Raw genomic sequence first — 21,003 nt, 5'->3', positions numbered from 1 at the left:
AGATTTAGCTGCAGGTAAATGTCATCTGCTCCCCTCACCTTCACATGCACAAGTGCTGCTACTCATACCCCCAGTCTGCATTTCACTAGTAACTTCAAAATACAAATTAGTCAAAGAGAATAATCCAAATGATGACCCAAATACAAAATCATCAGAATGATTTCCATTTCAGTATTTCCACAAATTATAGCACAGTGTGATACTGCACAGCAAACTCGTTCTTCTGCAGAGACACTGCATCTGTGCATTCCCTCAGTTTACAGCCAAGGTTGAAGGCACCCACCCCTCACTCCCCCCACTCCAAAGAGACAAGCAAAGCCAAATTCCTCATCTTAGAGGTATCACAGGAGACACACAACAGGACCTTCAAGTGATTAGGTGACCAGGCTGTTCATAATCACTAACCTCCCCGCAAAAGTGAAGATCAAAATATCAAAACTTCAATCCCCGCTTCTGACTGAGGAGAAAGTCTCTTTTCCTGAGTGACATCTCCACCAACAGATGTCTTTTCTCGGCTGGGGAATTGTAGTAATTTGTTCTCAAGCTGCAGGTGTTTTCATAGCCTACAAGTGCAAACATTAGCTTCACCTTAATCTGACTTTATCACTGAAGCTGAACAAGACATTCAATGTAATATGCTATTTCCGTAACAGAATACCATGTGTATCTGTTTGAAAGGTTTATTTCTATCTTCATAAATACATAATTTTCTAAACACTGTGCAAGGCACCAAAAATTAAGTAAAATCTTTTATTTTAGACTATTTTAATCTCTTTTGACTCAATGAAGTAAATAAGAATCTGAAACCACCTATTTGCCAATTACAAGCCAGCAGTTAAGGCAGGTACCATTGATACAGTGCATGAATTTTCTATTGCAGTTATTTAAACAAGCAGCGTTTTACTATAGAAGTGCATATACAAACTGAATTCCAAACACCAGCAACCCAAGATAGGCACCTAGTTATTAAACTTCCTTGTATGTGTAGTAGAATGCCAAAAGTTCTGCCATAAAGTGCAAAGACTATGGACAATAACACTTTCTTTTGAGCATTTTGATACCAGTAACATAATACAACGGCTAAACATTTATAAATGTGGTTTCCATTACAAAAACATGTTCCACATAAAAGCTCCATAATACAATCCAGAAACAGAACTTGTGCGTGATTTAGAAAGTTGAAGCTGTACTGGCACACTTAGGTACCGGGTATATATTTGCTGACCTCTACAAACACGCACCAAGTTTAAAACCATTTTACACGCACAGTCCAAATCATTCTGCTTTGAGCACCGTGATATCCACTGAGTTTTCCATCTGAGTGACGATGTGTGACATCTGCCCTGGTAATCTGCAACTGAGCATTGCCTGTAAAATGATCTGGTTCACAGCTCTCACCCAGCCCTCCCCAATAAACAGAACCTAAAATTAGTGTCTTCCCAACACAAGCACATGTCAGATGTAGACAAATACATTCATGGTCCCAAACTTAAAACAACTGGTAAGAATTTCACAGTGATCTGGTTACGGAAGCACAAAGACAAATGATTCCATTTAAGATGAAAATTACCTTAAAACTCAAATGAAGCTAATCTTTTATATGATGAGAAGCTAAAGGAACAAAGTATTAACCAATTAGAAAAGTGGCTCTTTCCCAACTAATAACAAAAACCCTACAGCAATAAACTTAGGGTCCTACTGCTGCAGCAGCCTTTGAGGTAGGTGGCGATGGCTTAAACCGAGGTAGGTAAAGTCCAAACTTGTTTTCAATCCCTGCAAAAGTGGCAACTGCCAATTTATAACCACCAACATGGTCAGGGTTAGGAGCAGGGAGCGTGATCCTAGATTTAGGAACTGTCTCTGATCCAGCTGGTTTTCTGCAAAATAATAAAAATAATAAATTAACTTTCATAGAGTAAAATCAGTATTCACAAAATCTCCTCCATAAAGTAAATTTATTGAGACAGCTGAGTGTACTTCCCTGTAAGTAACTAAATTAAATGCTGCAATGTAAGGAGACATACCCTGTTTTAAAACCTCCCAGAACAGTTAGGAGCCTTCATATTGATTGAGAATGGTCAAATCCAGATAAAAATTTGCAGTGCATTAATCAAAACTAGTGTGAGGTAGCAGGGGCTCATAAGTCTTTGCTACAGGACGCAACCAATCCAGCAACATAGCAGAGTTTAAGTAACTTTTGTGGTGGCTTTCAAACTGCTGTCCCCAAAGATCCATAGAATCTGCAGCTGCTCTGGGATCAAGTCAAACAGCTACATGCACATCCACCTGTATTGTCAACAAAGGCAGGAGGCACAGCTCAAATGCCAACAAATTGGTTTTGACCTTGGTGACAACTGTATATTTTTTTAGACATCAAATGCCCTGTCTAATCAGGGACACAGCTCCTCCACTAAATAATGAGGACTAATGCAGAGTGTATCCTGACCTGGCAGGCATCACATTTTTCCTGCATTTACATCCCCAGACCATTATTTAGCCTCCCACTGTCTCTGTTTACACTAACATAGGTTGCCTGCTTGAAACTGTGATATAAAATGTGGTAATATCTTGTTACAAAACAACTACTGGTTCACTGCTCTCTGGAATATCATCCCAACCTCCTCCAGTAAAGTGTAGTTTACAAAGCCTTTACAACACGTCCTAGGAAGCTGCTGCGTCTGATGTTCTGAGGAGGACGAAGACCCAACAGAACCAAGGGGGTACTTCAGGATCCCTGTATGTTCAGACATCACATACTTACACTCCTCCAAAGTCCACATAAAACCATCTCTGCAGTAGCTCGTAAGTCACCAGAGTTACACCAAACTGAGGAGAAGATCGAAATACACGAGCTTGAAAGAAAAGAGAAGAGTTCCTCAGTGACAAATGCCACAACCAGAAATCACTTGGCAATCAAAGCTCTTTTACACACCTCCTGCTCCTTTCCAGAGAGCCTTCGGGCCTTCTTCCCGCAGGATCTTGGCAAAACAGTCCACAACGCCGCTGTAGGTGGTCTGTCCTGCTCGGGCTGCCACCTGTAGCCTTGTTTTGATCACATCTGCAGGGGTGACTAGAGAGGCTGCAGGCATACCTGAACAACACAAAAGTCATCAGGTGAGTACCACTGCCTTGGCACATATACTACACACCTAGTTTATCCAGAGGGAAGCAGGTCTTTCCTCTTTACATCAGGAGAATCCAGCCACATTTGATTTAAGCAGAACCTGCAAAGGAGAACAAGTAACAAGAAGTTGCTGTTGGGGACATGACTTAACTCAGAAGAGCTTCTCCCAGAGGAACAACCGTATCACGTGCTTCCTGCCAAGCTGGGAGGCACAGATTGGAGTTTCCAGTGCTAATCAGAAACTTGCATAGCTAATAAGCACAAAGCTTTTAGAAGGAAGGTTGATATTTCCCTTTCCTTTTCATTCCTCTGTGTGGTTCCTGGCATCCTGGTGTACACTGTGCTAGAATAGGCTGTGCACAGACACAAACACAGATACACAAACGCCCCTCACGCAGCAATCTTACGGAGAACCAGATAATGCCGTGCATGCTCAGCAACACTTGAGAGCTAAGGCTTACAAAAAGGGTCATTCTTCTCATTAGGCATGGCAGACTGCTCAGCTGCAAAGCCACAGCTGACATCCTCAGCAGAATATGTGGAGGAAGATTTAAATTTACCCTGGCAGATGTTCAACTGAAAGTAAAACATACCAAATTACCAATGAGTGCTATTTCTAAAATCATTCCTATCTAAACTTGGGGCATGTTTAGAATTGGGAAAAAAAAAAAAAAAAAAAAAAAAAAAAAAAAAAAAAAAAAAAAAATCAAAGTAAAGCACAAAGACTGTACCCAGAAGACATTGTCTCTCAGGGTTTTATTACTTTTCCATTCTGCATCTGCTCCAAACCAGCTCGGTTAGATGTAGATGCATAAATCTCCTTTCCTTTTTTTTTTTCCCAGCTCAATAATTTTGTAACAAATTTTATCCAAACCAGCATGGTCTGGCCTCAAGCTCCATAGCACCCTTCCTGCAGACTGCTCCAAGAGATCAAATCACCCGAAATAACTCATACACTGAGCACACACTCAGTGTAAGCATGGGCTGTTTGGCAGGCACTAAAACCTAGTCAAGGCTTCTGAACTCCAAAAACACCGAAATTCCTCTTTGCTTAGCTTTACCCACACCAGGATATTGCTTGAGTCTTCAATTTAAAGTCAGACTTTTGTCCTTCAAAAGCCAACCAGTGTTTTCATGAAAACCAAAGAACTTAGTAACAATTCTTCATACTACAGGTTGACTTCCATCTCCTTATCCCTCACTCCATATTATTGAGGATATTTTGCACTTGAGATACTTAAAATCCTTTCTTTAGGAACTATGTGTACAGGACAAAAGCATTTACAGACAAATCGAAGTTACAGATTGCTGCCAAGAGAAGCTTACAATCAGAATGTGACAAATAGCTCAGCAGGAGCTGACAAGAATAAAAAGGAGCTAGGGGAGGAGAACTTCATGGAGGCAGTAAGCAAACAGAGCAAATTAAGGAGAGATCCTGCAGATAGTATTAGAATCATCTCAGAATATGCTACGGCACAACAGGTTGAGACATCTGAAAACCAGAAGTAGATCAAAATAGATGACACATGTGTTGCCTGTGACCCCAACCACAATGGAAAGGAAGATGATGTAAGCAGTACAAGCAATACCCACTGGCAAAGGACACAGATGCACATCTGAATATGGCTAGCTTGAATATCTGAGCACTCTGGGCTGTGTGTGGGAAGGGAGAGTTTCCCACATGCAGCCAGAGCTCATGCACACATCTGAAGTCTGATGACCAGGTGAGATCCCTGGCTGGAGAAGGGACTTCGCTCAGAGACCAAAGCCAGCTTTTCAGAAGTGGTGGGTGTTTTGTTCTGTCTTTCCCTTGACGTTCTTTTGGCAAAACAGTGGACACGTGCACCCCCATCACACTTCACATGTACCCAATAAAACAAATTTCTTGGTTTTATAAACAGTATGATGAGTGTTGTATCTCTAACACTGTAATGTGCTCATGAGAGTTAACCTAGGATGTGATTCACAGACAGCACTGGATAAAATTCACATTATAACTAGATTGGTGAGCCATATCAGCAACAATAAAGACTGCTTCTGTGCCTGAACTTCAAAGGGATGGTTATCTCAGTCTGCAATCACCTGACAATGCCTAGAAAGAGAAAAATAGGAAGACCTAAGAAATTACTTGGCTTAAAAATGCCATCTTATGTTTCAAGTCTGTAAATATGATCTAAAGTTCAAAAATTGTTTTGTTCCATTAAAATGGGTAAGAAATAAGCTGGCTGTAAAAGCTCCTGGTGGAAGGTCTGGAGCCTGGCTTTGGAATGGGGTGGGGGAGGGGAGAGGACAAGGGGGGTTTGAGCAGCAGTCATTGGAACACAGCTGGCTTTGCTAGTGCCAGCTCAATTCCTTTGGACTATGAGCTACTGAATAGAGATCAATATGCCTCAACCTGACAAAACAACTGATCTAGCTGCTCTCTCAGACCAGATACTGGCTATAAAAGGCCCTTGCTCTCAAAGAAACACAGCCCTGTGTATAATTATGACCAAGAAGTTTTCTCAGGGAGAAGAACGCTTAAAATTAAATGAGAAAACATTGCTAAACCACCTGTCTGTACTGGATTCATGCCATTCCATCATTTTTCTCACCTGGCAGGTCACAGCAGTCTGCCAGGGGCCAGAGAAGGAACCTGGGTGCAGCTTGGAGAGACCAAGCAGCCCTGATAAGCACGATGGAAATACCAGCTGATTTGAGCCCTCTGCTTGCTACACACTCCCCTAAAGGTCCTGTTGCACAAATTTGCAAGCCTGCTTGTTTCCTAGAGGGGAAACCATGGACAATGCAGGAGAAGGACGCTCAAGCTGCCCCCTCCAGCAGACAGCTACCAAGTGGTGGTCCCCTTGGGTGAAGAAGCTGCGGGGGGGACCAGCCATGCAGCAGATAAGGGCAAGCTGAGCAGTACAAAGCCTCTGTCTCCTCCCTTAGGCTCTGGCACACTCAAGCTAAATTAATGTGTGAGAAGTTAAGCATGTTTGGGCTCTTCTGTCTGCAATGCAGCAGACTAAAACAACCAAGTGCTCAAGACCACACTCCGCACCTCTGTCATATCTGGGTATGTGAGGAATTAGTAACCTGTGGCATTGCAGCAATGTTTGCAAGATCTTCTGCTTTGTTTAATATTTAAAAAATAAAAATGGTAAAATCCTCAAGAAGCCAAGTAACTTCAGTGGGATACCGAGGGTAGCAAATACTGTCATCATTTTGTCACTGTTATATCATTGTGTTTGAAGAGCTGTACTTCCAGTGTAGCTTCTGGACTATATATACCAAAATTCAAAATTCACTTGATCATAAAGAATTTTATGAATCCCATGGTTTTGTTTATAAATAATTACAACAAAACATTACCTGACAGTGAGACACAGCTAAAACCAGCACAGTAACTTCACAAAGAATTATGATAAATGATTTTTAAAAAAATCAGCAAAAACCTTTATATTCCCTTTATTTTGCTTTCTGAATGTTATGATTATACCAAGGAACTTACAGTATCTTCAACTTACTATACAGCATAGGTAACTTTGTTTCTGCAATGACGCTGCAAAATCCAGTATTATTGCATATAGTAATTTTGAGAATTTTTGTTATTTTTGTCACTGCCATAACTATTGTGCTGCCACAGCAGTATAGAGCCAGGAAAAAAAGAAATCTGGGCACTTACCAGCTATTGATCCAGCCAAGAGCAGATTTCCAGGGCTAACCCTCCCATCTTCATTTGTAAATGAAGCTTTCAGATGAGCGTAACAGGGGAAGTAAATGGCAGAGAAGGGGATGTCACGCAAAAAACATGCCTTAGCACCCTGTTTGAAAAAAAGAACAAGTTTTGAGAATGAGCAAATTTACCATGATGAACCATGAATATCAGAGAACAGAGTAACACTGTATTTTTTCAGTTTGATGCAAAGGGCTTAAAGAAAAAGCAATTTCTCCCTCAAAATGTTGAGAGATTCATGTATTTCCTCCTACTGAGGAGTGTCTCTGCGTTTTTTTCTTGGTTCACTGATTTCTGTCATTGTATGTATCTTGTCTACTTCTTCTCCCTCACTCTGAGGTACTGTAGTTATGTGCTGGTAATGGAGACAATACCACATGTTTGAGTCAACTCTGAAAACACCTTTGGAGAACTTTAGATAGTTGACCTTGTAGCCATGAACCTGTAGTGAGGGTTTAAAAAGTGTTTGAAACAGAGCTCCACGATAGGTCTGTCACATCTCATCCCACTTTAGATTAATACTCCAGGGAAAGCAGTGCCCAGTCCATACCTCTATACAGGCACTATAACTGTTAATCCAACATATATTGAGGGAATAGGGGAATTAACAGCAAGTCTTTTTGCAGAACAGTAACAGCATGATTTGCTTGTGAATTTTAAAGTACAAGTTATCTGAGATACAGTTTGTTTCAATAACTTTCATCTCTAACTGCTAAATTTGCCTTGCTATCAATTTGTGGAAGGAGCACAATCAGCCAATAAAGCTACCAGCAATACAGCTGGTTTCAAATCTAAGAGGGAAGCAAACAGGAAAGGAAATGTTTCGGGTAGTGGCAAGCAATCAAATGTTTTTCAAGCAGGGGGAAAAGCAAAAAAGGCCACTAGGGAAGGTCAATCAAAATAAAATATCAAATAGCATCCATGCTCCAACAGCAACAGGGATTTGCAGTCTGCCTTTCCTCAGAATGGAGATCCAGAGGACACCAGAGCCTGCCAGGACTAAGACCAGGAGGAAAGCACAATCAAGAGGTGGCTTGGGAAAAAGGTAAAATCTTTCAAGCTTGAGAAAGAAATGGTTCATGGATGAGCCTAAGCCTCTTCTCTTTGAAGCAAGGGTGGAGACCTGGTGAAACTGCTTGAGGTTCATCCACAAACCCTGGGGGTGCTCTTGCTACTGTACTTCTCTTGTTCACTGCTCTACTAGCACATGGCTTAGTGCCAGACATTTCACAGGGGACATGTTAATATTCACATATTTTAATTAAATCTAATGATATGCCTGGACACATCTGTAAGCTTAGCTTGTATTATAATACCAGTTAAAATATGGCACTTCTCCTAGATGCTAGTTATCAAAGATAAAAGAGCTGCAAGGTGCCAGAAAAACCGTGAAGTTGCCTTTCCACGAAGCAAGGCAGGGGAAAGCAGCAGGACGTGTGACAAGATAACCAGGTCCTGCATGGTACTTCTCAGAAGACTCTAATAAGGTGCAGTTGGCAGTCAGAGACTGCCTCTGAGAAAATAAAGATTTATCTAAAAAAGCCATTAGATCTTGTAGCCAAACTTTCTGTGTGTCACAGACTCAGCTACTGAACACAGGGAGCGCAGTAGGCACTGATGTGCTTTCCATCACACTTTCTCAGCTTATTTCTTGATGTTTTCAGACTAAGTACCAGCCACTTCCCCTGACTCTCCCTTTGGAGGTTAATGACTTCTGCAGTTCAAACCTCTGGCTTCTCACTCAGTTGGATGTCTGATTTACACTGGTTCTTGTGCCTTTCTAGAGACAATAAACAAAATGCCAGAAAGGAACTCAAAAAGCACTGGTGTTGGTGCTGCTCTGCCCCTTATGCCCTACCTCGAGGACACAGAGAGGGTGAATTATTTTGTATTCAAAAGAGACAAGGATTCTGAATTCTCATGCAACAGAATCCTGTTTAACAATTTACCTTTAATCTTCACATCGACAAGACTAGGGTTTTACCAACTTCTGCATGAAAAAACCCAACATTTTGAGGATCAAATGTCTGCACTGTATTTACTTCAGAGAAAAATTATGAGACTCACTACTGAAACATTCACAGACTGACATGGTTTCTTCAAAGATTTATTTTTAGAGCATACGTTTCCTGAGAGCAAATCTCCTCACTGCCTTTGCCCTCAGGGCACATTACTTTTATTTTCTTTGCAATATCATTAAACACTGCACACATTTTTTTCCTTTGCATTTTTTGCACATCCTGAAATATCCTGATATAGTTAAAATAACTTACACAAGTCGATAAAGTCCAAATGCAAGCAACTCTCAGTTCAACATGAGCTGCTAATATTTCTCCCCCTTCATTAAAAAGCTCTTTTTCATGTGGCAGAAGTGTTATATTGTTAATATCACCAATAATATATATTCAGGTATGCAAAGAAGGAAGGACGTCCATCAACTTAGCTGGCTCAGTGTAAACAAAACCTGGATCAAAACTTGGATCCACTTTAATAATAACCAGGCTTGGCTCTGGTCCAGCATCGCAAGAGTCTAAAGTTTCCCCCCATCGTTCCGTTTAAAGTCTGGGAAAGCATGTTTAAAGCAGGCCCCATATAACTTCAAGTTAATCATCCGCAACCAGCCTAGGCCAATTAGGAAGGCTTAGGGAGATTGGCCACAGTATCTTGAAAAGCAAAAGAAACATTTATTTTACTTCTCGCACCTTTTTGATGTGGACAACGTGCTGAAAGCCAAAGGGAGTTTTAATCAATCCCCAGAAAGCAGTAAGGAGCATCCACCCCGAGTTTATTCTGGCAGCCAAGGTGCAGACCTGCCAGGCATGAAATTGTTGGGAGATCCTACACACCGGGACATGCGCCTTCCTCGCACAACAGCCAGTTGGCTCCCATCTTCAATCTCTTTAATAACTTTAAAGCTCTTAATCTCGGATAGTATCTCACTGAATAAACCAACCAAGGGAAAAAAACCCTGATTGTCAAAGATTTGGATAAATAAACCCAAGTCAGTGCTGGGGCAGGTTCTTTAGCATGCTAATTCCTGCTTATACCAGCTCTACCTGCAAATAAGTCTCTAAACAAACTATTTCTACTACAAGGGGAGGGTAATTATACTGACAAAGGCACCTCTGTGTCGGGTTGGGCAGAAGGAGCCGGCAGGTCTGGGAGACGCAGGCTTAGCCTAGTCTCCTGCAGTGAATGCACATTGTCTAGTGCAGGGGGAAAAATGCCAGACTGGGGGAACCTAGCAGCATTCAAGACAACAGTGGTGCACCTTGTCTGCGAGAGTTATTTAATGCTTCTGGCACCTGTACTTACAGCCACCCCCTCTTTTTCTCTTTTACAGGTTTAGAATTTATTTGGCATGTATAATTGTTATTTTGATCCTATAGCTACAAACAATAGGCAGCATGTCATTTCTTGATCATTTTGCATTCTTCTTGGGTTTTACTACAGACTTAACCCTTTGGAATCTGAGCCCTAACGGCATCTATCAGGTTTTGTAACAGTCAGTCAAAGATTACTGATATTTGCTTTCAAGGGCTAGATTTTTTTTCCACTGTAAAATGGCATTACCTTAAAAGCTACTATAGGTTTTTATTTACATATATTTATACCAACCAAATTATGAAATTCATTTAGAACATCATATTAGAAGAATAAAATGCTGATTTCAAATGCTCTACCAGCAATTTCAATTCAGGAAAAAATACAGTTGTTTTAGCTGAAGGGGCATTTTTTTGATTAATTTAAAAGGAAATTTCTGAAAAGCAGGTTCTCACATATGAGAACAGTCACAAATAGGCATGGTGGATGCAAAATGTAACTCAAAACTTTTACTACTGTCTTTCATGTGTTTATCATCCTGCTGTAAACCCTCAGCTCCAGAACATGAAATAGCTCAGCTGTTATCAAGGGAACCAGGTGAGAGCTTGGTACACATCCTGTCACTCTAGATTACACTTTCCAGGTCAACACACCAGAAGCTTCTTTAAGAAGCATTTGGGGGTAAGGGAGAGGAGGGAGAATAGACTTTTGGAAGCTTTTCTGACTAGGTTTGGAAATGAAAACTGTGTTGGCAGTATCAGGCAAAGCACAAACTTGAGCTAAATACCTTGTAGTAATTATAAAAATAAACATTACCACAACCAGCATACCCTTTCCTTGAAGACTCATTTACCACTCTATTATTTACTGTCTTCCTGGGATACAGAATAACTTTGTTGTGCAAAATTATGAAGTGGCACTGTCTGTTATGCTGTAAAGCACTATTCAGAATGATTATGTATAAGAGGAGTAACAATATATTAAACATTTTATGGCAGATATTATATGGACATGAGTTTTTGTGATGTACAAAATAAGTAGGTATACTTACAGTGTTTATTTATATGGACACTTGAAAGATGTCTTTCAAATACAATATAAATTCAACTGACTTTAACGGGACTTTATTCATATTAAGTTGTAAGACAGGCAGAAGACAGAAAATGTATTATCTAATCTCAGATGATTACTTCAAATTCAACTGTGACTAGGAATTAAATTAAATCTATTAAAAATATTGAAAAACAGAAAAGTATCCTTTCCCATTTCTGCCAACACAAATTACATTTTGCATTAGTTTAAGTGATATTTTCCCTGACTGTGATATCTTGTCTCTATATTTTTAAGAATAGTTGTGACCTGCAGAGTATCTAAAGAATTAGCTAAAGAATTTACTAGCCACAAGCTTCAATGCCCTTGTGCTTTCACAGTAAAGATTACTGGGAGAAAAAACACAAACAGAGGAAATAAATTCCCTCTTCAAAAGTGGTGTTATATGCCTCCCCTAAGCAGCATCTGGATTTTGAGAAGTACAGTTTTTTAAAATACTTATTTACACAAGTAGTTCAGATTTTTAGACAAAGACAGGAAAGAAAATTGCTTTCTAGCTTTAAAGAACTACAGGGGTTCAACCCAGCCATCAGCTTAACAAGCTGTATGTATCAAATCTTTTTACTGCTGGAATTAACATGCATTTTATTTCTAAGCTGCATATCATTACAGAATGGCTAATATGTGACCACCCAGTGAAGGCACAGGGAGTCTAGGAGGAAGCGCTGACTGTAAATTGTTGTACTCATTATGATCCCAGACCTACTGCTCTTTAGTTCTTTGTTGAGGAAGGAAGAGAAAGGGAAGCAGAGGTGGATATGGGCTACCCAGGATATACAGAACCACTGCTTGGGTGTGCAGCAATTGAGACAGAAAAGCCAAGGATCAGCTGGAGTAAGGGATGTGAAGGGGAAATAAAAAAGTTTCTGTAAGCACATCAGCAGCAAAAGGGCAACTAAATAAATTTTGAGGCTGTTGCACAATGGAGGCAGAAAACCTAGTGACAAAGTACATGGAAAAAGCACAGAAATTACCTTTGTCTTGCTTTTTACCTGAAAATATCTATCCCCAGACCCCTCGGCTCCATAAGTTTACCAGAAAAGTTTGCATTACTTGCAGACAGGCACTTGGAGCACCTACACAATCTTGAGACCAAAACAGAAACCTGCAGTGGTGCTGAGACAGCTGGCTGATGACTTTGTGAGGTTGTTACTACCTTCAAAAGGTCAAGTCAGACAAGGGCATGCTGGTAACTAGAACAGACAAACATCACATCCATCTTGAAGAGTAAGAAGGAAGATCTGGGAAACTACAAGATGTCTGGGCATACCTCTCTTTCCTGGGAGGTTTGTGATGCAAATGTCCCTGGAAGCCATTTCCAAGCATATGAAGAGTAAAGGAAATATTGGGAACAACTAATTCAGATTTACCAAATCACAGCTAAACAACCATTTTGCCAGACCTGTGGATAAGGGGAGAGCAATGGATGTTGTACACCTTGACTAAAAGCCTGGCTTTTGAAACGGTCTGTCATCATATCCCACAGCTAAACCAGTGGAACATGAGCTGCACTCTCAGCTGATGATGCAGAACTGGGAAAATAGTGTGCTGTAGTGAGAGGCTGCTGTTCAGCAATAACTTCATACAGGAGATACAGGCTGAAAGCATCTTTGGAGAAACTGTCTGGATGATGCTGTGTCAGCCATACCCTGGGCTACAGTAGCAAGACTGCAAGGGAAGTGATTATTGCCCCCCATTCAGCACTGCTGAGACCACATCTGGAGCCATGTGTCCAGTTCTCTCCCATACAAGAAAGATGTTTTCACACTTGAGTGAGTCCAGTGTGGGGCCATAAAGCCAGCAGTGTAGTCCATGGCACATAAAAGAGGAACTCAGTGTGCTCAACTCTGAGACAAACAGGCTAGGGAGAGACCTTATTGCTCACTTAAAGGAGAGTGCAGGGAAAGAAAACTGGAGGAGGTGAACAGTGGAAGGATCAGAAGCTTGAACACGGCCAATTCAATTAGTCATAAGAAAAGAGGTGTGGGATGTTTTCTTTTCTGCGTTTGCTTTTAAACCATAAAGATGGTCAAATACCTGGTCAGGTTGCCCAGGTGACCTCCAGGATTGGCTCTCAACAAAAATTATTCTAACATCAAGTCTGCAAGTAGAGAAAGCACAGAGCAGAGATCTCAGCACAGTACTACAGTGAACTGTTTCTGTCGTAGCATGGTAAAGTAGCATATTAATATGCCAATGAATGACCCAAAAGAATATTACTCTCACTTATACAGAGGGACACTAAAACTATGCAATCCAGCTTCTTCTCAGTGATCCTCAAAGGATATGCATTTAGACTAGAGTGCAGGGATAATTATGATCATAATCAATACAAGATTCACTCAGCTGGATGCAAAAAGGGTTTACATTTCCTTTGTTAATTTGTTGACATGAGACATAAGATTTATCTGTCTGTGCCTTGGTTTTATCTGTTAATGCAAGACAGGAGCACTGAAATTAACTACATTAGGAAGTGTGGGCCTTTTATTTTAAAATCCACAGGAAGTGCTTCATAGGTAGAAAATAATACAAAATATAAGAATTCAAATAAGAAGCAGTATATCTTGTTAAAACATGCAGGAATTTGCCTCATGAAGCTAAGACTAACCCTTCACATCTCCAGGCTGCACTTATAATTAATACACTCTTCCTTGCTGACTACTACATGGGACTCCTGCAGATTTTCACCTGAATTTCAGCATAAACTACTCATGGAAACTAAGCAGAACATGCCAGATGGATCTGTAGTGGTAAGGACAGCTTTCAGGGATGACTTTTCTCTGAACTAGGAAAGGAGAATTTTCACTGTAATCCTTGCCATGTGGTAAATAAAACTTAAAACCAAAAAATACATTAATTTATGTAAAATCAAAATTCCTGAAATTAAAAGTCTAAAATTCTGCTTTCAACACTTGCAGAAGAAAGTCAATCAGTTAAAGTTTAAGACATGGCTAAGATAGACAAGTGTTTAAACAGCTGGAATAGTTACATGAAGGCTCATTAAGCCTACAAAGGAACTTCAAGATTCCCAAATAAAATTATTTTTCTATAATAACTATCTATTCTTGTTCCTCCACGGCAGACTCATAACTAGGTCTACTAAAGTAAGTACATTAAGGGCTTGAGATACAAGTCTTGTGCCTTGAGACACGAAAGACAAAGCTAAAGCAAAGACTTCAGATGCAAATGGAAGAGTTGTTAGAGTGAGCAACATGAGAAGTATTGAGATAGTCATAAAATCCTCATTCCTACTTCATAGTTTAAAGCTAATTTGACTTGTTAAGAGTATGAACATTCCAAGCATACCAAGATGTTTTGGTTCTCATTATCAGAAGATTCATTATTATTTGATGTCCACTTTATCATTATACTTCATTAATTTAGAAGCACCACCAAAGAAGGCAGCACCTATCACATCAAGTCTCATCTGAAATTAATTTAAAACCATTGATGTCTCTGGGTAACATTTACTGGGGCTGATGACTGATGCAATGAGTTGTTAATATCTGCCTGGCCCCACAAACACTGCCAACTCCAGCACAAGCATTCAGGAGAGGGCTGCTTTGGCCTCCAACACTGCAGCTCCACAAGCACCACAAGGCACTTTAAAACTCTTCTGAGACACACTGGCTCCCCATGCCACAGCCATTCCTCCCTTTGACTGGGTACAACTATCCTGAGGAGCTACAGAGTGAGCTGGTCTGGGTTCAAAACAAACTAAGCCCTAAGGTGGAGGAGGTTTTATGACTTTCTTGCTCCAGATCATTATGTGGGTGCACAAATGCTCTGACTGGCACACAGGAAAGGGGGCAGATAGGACTGCCATTTTTCTTTGGCTGTAGTCCCAAATGTTTGGTAGAAAACAGCACAAAGCTGTCCAATTACACACCTAGCTGTGACTGAGGATGCCCTTGGACACAAGCCTTGTGACATGGTCTGTGCTCAGTGGGTGCCCCTCATTGCCAGGCTAAATTCTCCAGTTCTGTCAAATCACTCAAGTTTTTGTAGGCAATGAATGCTAACGACATACAAAAGGACAAGAACACAGGAAGTGGGGTGGAGGGGTTGAGAGAGACAGAAGCAGGGACAACAATAAATGAAGCACTGAAACTGTGTCTTGTGATTAAATAATTGTTTCAATGCAACAATTAGTGCTGTAAGTAGCTCTGGTTCATGTGTAGTCCTGGCTAGTATCCACCAGTATTTACTCTAGTGGATAGAAATAGCTCATGATACAACCCAAGATATTAATGCCATTAAAAATGGAAAAATGTAGCAAATTCTGCTCAACCACCAGGAGCAGGTATTTAGGGAGAAAAAAAAAAATCAAAAAATTGCTACTTTAGTAATCTAGTTCATCACTGGTTTCATTTTGTGTTTTCTTTTTGCTAGTCCAAGTAAAAGTCAGTAGCTGACCTTCATTCCTGTACAGCCTCAGGGAAGTAGGCTCTTTACAAAATCCCTGTTTTCAGTTGTAAATGTTAATCTGATCAATACAGTAATGCCATTTACTAGGAGTTTACACAATAGCCTCAGCTTCAGTAAAACACCTAAAAAATTAGCAAGTCAATTTAAAGGGAAAAACAACTCCCCATTAAATCCTATTCAGACCTGCAACTTCTCTCCAGGCCAAAACATACAGACACGTTCTCATGGGCAGGCTCCCTCTTTGTAATGTGAACAGAATAATTTAAAACTAGATGTTTTAAAAAGCAGATGGAATTTAAGTACTGGGGAGGAGGGGGATGGAGCTCATTTGGTGTCTTTTGAAGCATCTTCAATTTATGGCTGGACTGCTGTAAATAAGAAATGGAGGAATACTGCCTGCTTCACTAGAAATCCTGGGACAAATTGGAAGTACAAAAGCTTTCTCCCGAGTTGTAGGCTGCAGAGTCTGAAGCAACACCACACAGTGCTCTGCAGTATATGGTATCTGTTACAACTTTTGTTCCAATACTTGAGTGTAGTGGCTATCTCAAAGTACTTCAAGACTTTTCATATTCCCCCATATCTAATCTCCTTCATCTAAAAGTAGAAGACATCCTAAAAGTATGTTAATACTTTAAATTATTTGTAGCATATATCCTATTAGATTCAACATTCAGAAGATGTTTTAATTCCTGCTGCCAACATTAAACCTAACTTGACTTCTATGTATTTATGTATCTATGTGAAAACAGTAATATAGCAAGCAGAACTGTAGTCTGTAGCTCACAAAGGCAGCTTTTCGTGGTATAATTGGGGAAAATATTCTTCTCAAGAAGCAAGGGGAAGCTTGCTTTAGGAGTTTATTTTTATGCTGGGCTCCCAGTGTCTGTATTTCTTCACTATTATTGTGCTGCAATTAATTCCCATCACCAAATGAATGATGACATCTGGGAAAGTTGCTGGTTGAATCAATTACAGAAGAGCAAAAGCAAGTTCCAAAACTGTAATGTCTATACCACGCAGATGAAAATAAGCTTATTTTTCCAGCAGGCAGAATATCAGGAATCACAAATATTCATATTCAATGAACCTTAAACCTGCTGAAGTGAGAAATCTCAGTAAGATTTACAAAAACCATATGCTCAAAAAGGTGAGACAGTTTCTTTCCTTAAAAAATGAAAAATGAAGATATAATATCACATAATTTTTCTTTTAAAAAGTAAAATTGTGTCTACCTATAAAAGTTTGTGAGAACAATGAAATTATATGTTGGTTTGAAAATTTATAATAGGTTTATTTTTAATATTTTTAAAAAACATACCTTGTAGAGACCAAAGAAACCTAAGTCCCTTAATACACTGAGAGCACTAACTCGTGGACCAGTAGTAATTTCTCCAGCCACCTGCAATCGAATCTTGACAATTTCCAGTGGATTGGTAAAGATTACTTGAGAACCTCCAGCCTGAAATTAAAAGCAGAAATCAATATATTAACCTGCTACATTGTTTACAGTGTGTGTCCTGTTACATTCAAGGTAAGACATTTTCAATCTTCCTGCACTCAGTTAAACAATTAGCAGTCAAGAGTTTTAGTGCATCTCACAAGGTAAGAAACTTACTCCCCCACCAGATGAGTTGTCAGGAAACACAGAGAGGAAGCAGGTCAGCCACTGCAGGACACTGCAGTAAATCAGACACTAGCTCAATTATTTTTGCAAGAACACGTTCACCAACACCAAGTTATGCAATATTGACAAACCAAGAACACTATAACACAAGTAATGAAGTAAAAGAAAAAATTAGTATCTAGTAAAGCAGCTGTGATGTGCAGTATATAGAAAGTGAAAGCATACTGTTGAAGAGTAGAAATCTGGCAGAAACTTTTTCCGATTTTGACATGAGTTCATATAACAAAGAATACATGGATTCCAATGAACAGAATAGCAAGTATATTGTGCTTTTTAAAAAAACCCTCCGAACTACCAGTTTCAGTACCATTAAATGCTGTTTGATTCAAGAGCCTAAGCTCTACATCATTATTTAGGTACCAGGCATTAAAGAAAAGAAGGTCTACAGACTGAAGGATTCTATTAACCAAGAACCACTAAATATTTTCAATGTTTCAGTCTCCATTTGTTGGGAAGACACCACTCAATCAATTCTGAAAGTCTGCTTTAAAACACAACGGTGGCAAGCATTTTGGACTCCCTCTGGTTCTCATAAAGTTCATCTCATTCATCATATGTAACCTAGGGCATAACCTTTCTGCTATACTGAAAGATCCCGAGCTAAAAATCTGTAACCAAAAAAACAGGTAATATGAAGGTTACCTAAGTGTACTAAAAAAAAATATTAATTCAAACTCCTTCTGGCTCAAATGCAACAGACTGTCATTCTAACTTCTATTAAGTAATTCTGTGGCATGACAGCTATGCTCTTCTCTAGGTTCTGAAATCACACAAATTATGCAAAGGGCAACCCTCGCCCTCCCTACAACAAAAAAACTATTTTGTTCTAGAAGGTAATTAGTAAAATAAAATAACCATTTAGAAGCACTTGCACGTAGTGATGTCTAGCATGTAAACACCATGTGCACGTGTTTTTAAAATTATTACAGTGTTAAAAAAAATTAATTGTAGCTCAGATTAACTATCATTCAAAATAAAAAATACACACAGTAATATGGTTCAACTAATGTGCTGAAGAAATGGCAAATCACACGAACAACTATTCTTGTCTACCACTTGGAGTGAGCATATACAATGTGGTTACAAATTAAAGTCTTTACATAACCCCCAAAATATCCCAAGTGTTTCCTATTTTGACCAGGAAAAGCATACTCTTGTGTAACTCAACTGGTTTTGACTTTCAAATTGGCATAATTTAATTTAACTGCTTTTACTGAACCAGAATCCTGGTATATATAAAACTGCTATTCTTGTTGCAATCAAAAATTAGGCTGATAAATTATTTGGCATATATGCTGATATAAGTTTTGCACCTAAACTGGAACATGTTAAACAAGTAAGCATTCAAAACAAAACAAAAAAAATCCTTTCTTTTACTTGTCTACTCATCTTGTAAAGTCTTAAAATAAGTAGAAAAGAATCCTGGAAAGATTCTTTGAAGAATTGCATATTCCTATATAATAAAAATTTTGGTGTAGCTATTACAATTATTATGCATTCTCCCATGCAAACATATATATTTTTTCTTAAAAAATGATATGTTCATTTGCAAGTTTGTTATACAACAACCATTCTCTAAAACACATTACTTAAAAACTTGTAACAACTGATCTATTAGCAGAATTAAACTACATTCCCTCAGTATGATATTCCCGCAGTTCATTGTGCCATGACTCCATGACAAATGTTCCTTTAATTTTCACTACAGGAAAATCGTATTAAACCTTAAAAGATTACAACAAAATTAAATATTAGTACAAAATTAGTATTATTATTACTATTAGTGCACCAAAACATGGAACAATTCAAAAATCTATAATAATGTTTATAAGTGAATGTCATTATAAAGAAAGGAAGTAGAAAGATATCTCTGATTTTGAAGGAGAATAAAGGCAAATTATTTAAATACAATATAATTTCAGGACAAACATATGGGAAGTACTCCAGGTGCTAGCACAAATGAAATGCCTACATTTGGATGTCCAACCTGGCTGTGTAGACACTTCCAGCATTAGACATTTGCTGTTCTTGCTAAATCACATAGGACTTTCTCTGCTTCAGCTTGCTATTTAAAAACATAGATGCTATTATTTACCCACTTCAAACAATCAAGCTCGCTACATTGAAAGTTTTAAAAACAGAGACCTGCATGCACCAGACAGTACTAAACGGAATATCAATTTTTCTGCCCACACAGCAAGTTTGAAGAGAGACACTGGTCATTTCCAGTGAAATGTAGCCAAACTGTCCAGATACTATCCCAGAACTCCCTGAACAACCTCTGCAATGCTCTGAATTTGATCTAAGCCATACTCCAAAAATCAAAGGGTGAATAACTGAAAGCGATGAGCCAGACAATACCTGACAGAGGTCTCGGTAGGAGGGTTGCTACCACCTGCCTGTCTCCTGATGCAGAGGCAGGCTGGTTTATCAGCCTGTGCAGAGGCAGTGCCAGGGGTAACAAGTGCTCGGTGGGGAGCTTTGATCATTCTGTTATTTGAGCATCTGTGCTGGTAACTGCAGCTCCTTGCTCTCAAAATGGGGGGAAGCAAACCGGAGATGGCTACTGTACTCTCTAATGAAATGATTTCTTGCTTATCTAGTACTGGTAACTCCTATTGTGTTATTCATCATCACAGTAATGCAAGCGTCTCATAAATATTAATTTATTTCCTCCCAGTGCTTCTGAGAGGAAAGTACAATGAATCTGGTTTTACAAGAGGGGTTTTGAGGGAGACACTTTAATTGTATGACCAGTGTGTGCATTTCCCCCCTGCCCAAACATTCACAAATTGCAAGAGTCTCCAGATATCCTCATCTCCAAATCAGTAGCTTGAATCACAATAGCACGGCTTTTGTCTTCTTTCTCAATTTTTGCATAGTGAATGCAATGAAAGAAATCTATCAATCTGGTTTTTTTCCAGGCTTTTTAAGGTACTGGTATGAACTGGTATGGAAAAATCCAACCAGACAAAACATCCTCAGGACATTGTATCACCCTGTTCATTCATTTTGTTTGGCCAAAAGTTGAAGAATACTGCCTTCTGGTCTGCTAGCTTTTGCAGTCAAAAATGTATTTAATTATAAAATTTTTAAATAAGCTCCCAAAGGGAAGAATTTGCAATCTATTTTTTTTTTTTTGTCCTGAATAAACATCATTGATGCTTAGGTTGCTCAAGCTTAATGATTTCTCCACTAAGTTTCAGAAAAATCAAATACATCAACTGTTTAATACAGATGGTTCCCAGTAACACAAATTTTTCTGTACTGAAGTTACAAACTTGAATACCCTCAACTCTGAATTCCTTATCTCATCTTCCAATCATTTTTTAAACAAATGATCTGATTGTATAAGTAAATCTATTACTTTTCAGTTATTATCATGTGATTAAAGTAAAAACTACAATTTTGAGTTATTTATAGGCATAGATAACCAGAGGTACTGTACAGATAATTATCTCAAAGGGCCCACAAAGGGCCCATATTATTCTGAAAGAATTTAACATTTGACCTAATCACAAGCACTTACGGTCTTGTTTGATTTAGAGCAAGAAAATAAAAGGGAAATATCACTGTCATCCAAGAACAATTCATACATGTATAAATGTGCTT

At 39.1% G+C, this 21,003-nt stretch overlaps 1 protein-coding gene across 3 annotated transcripts in view; it reads right to left on the bottom strand.

Annotated features, from left to right (window-relative positions):
* Positions 1-666: 666 nt before the first annotated feature.
* Positions 667-21,003, bottom strand: part of SLC25A13 (solute carrier family 25 member 13) — a 96,753-nt gene continuing 76,416 nt past the window's right edge. For all 3 annotated transcript variants that reach the window (XM_021538373.3, XM_021538374.3, XM_021538375.3), the window contains 5 exons: positions 17,026-17,166; positions 6,792-6,930; positions 2,933-3,091; positions 2,762-2,852; positions 667-1,877 (listed from right to left, as the gene is read on the bottom strand). In XM_021538373.3, coding sequence (XP_021394048.1) covers positions 1,688-1,877; positions 2,762-2,852; positions 2,933-3,091; positions 6,792-6,930; positions 17,026-17,166 — 720 coding nt within the window. In that variant the 3' untranslated portion in view covers positions 667-1,687. The remainder of the gene's footprint in view (positions 1,878-2,761; positions 2,853-2,932; positions 3,092-6,791; positions 6,931-17,025; positions 17,167-21,003) is intronic.

Source organism: Lonchura striata, chromosome 1 (genome assembly GCF_046129695.1).
Source record: "Lonchura striata isolate bLonStr1 chromosome 1, bLonStr1.mat, whole genome shotgun sequence".
Classification (NCBI taxonomy): domain Eukaryota; kingdom Metazoa; phylum Chordata; class Aves; order Passeriformes; family Estrildidae; genus Lonchura; species Lonchura striata.
Note: the sequence above shows the minus strand (reverse complement) of the source record. Positions and strands in the feature narration are given on the sequence as shown.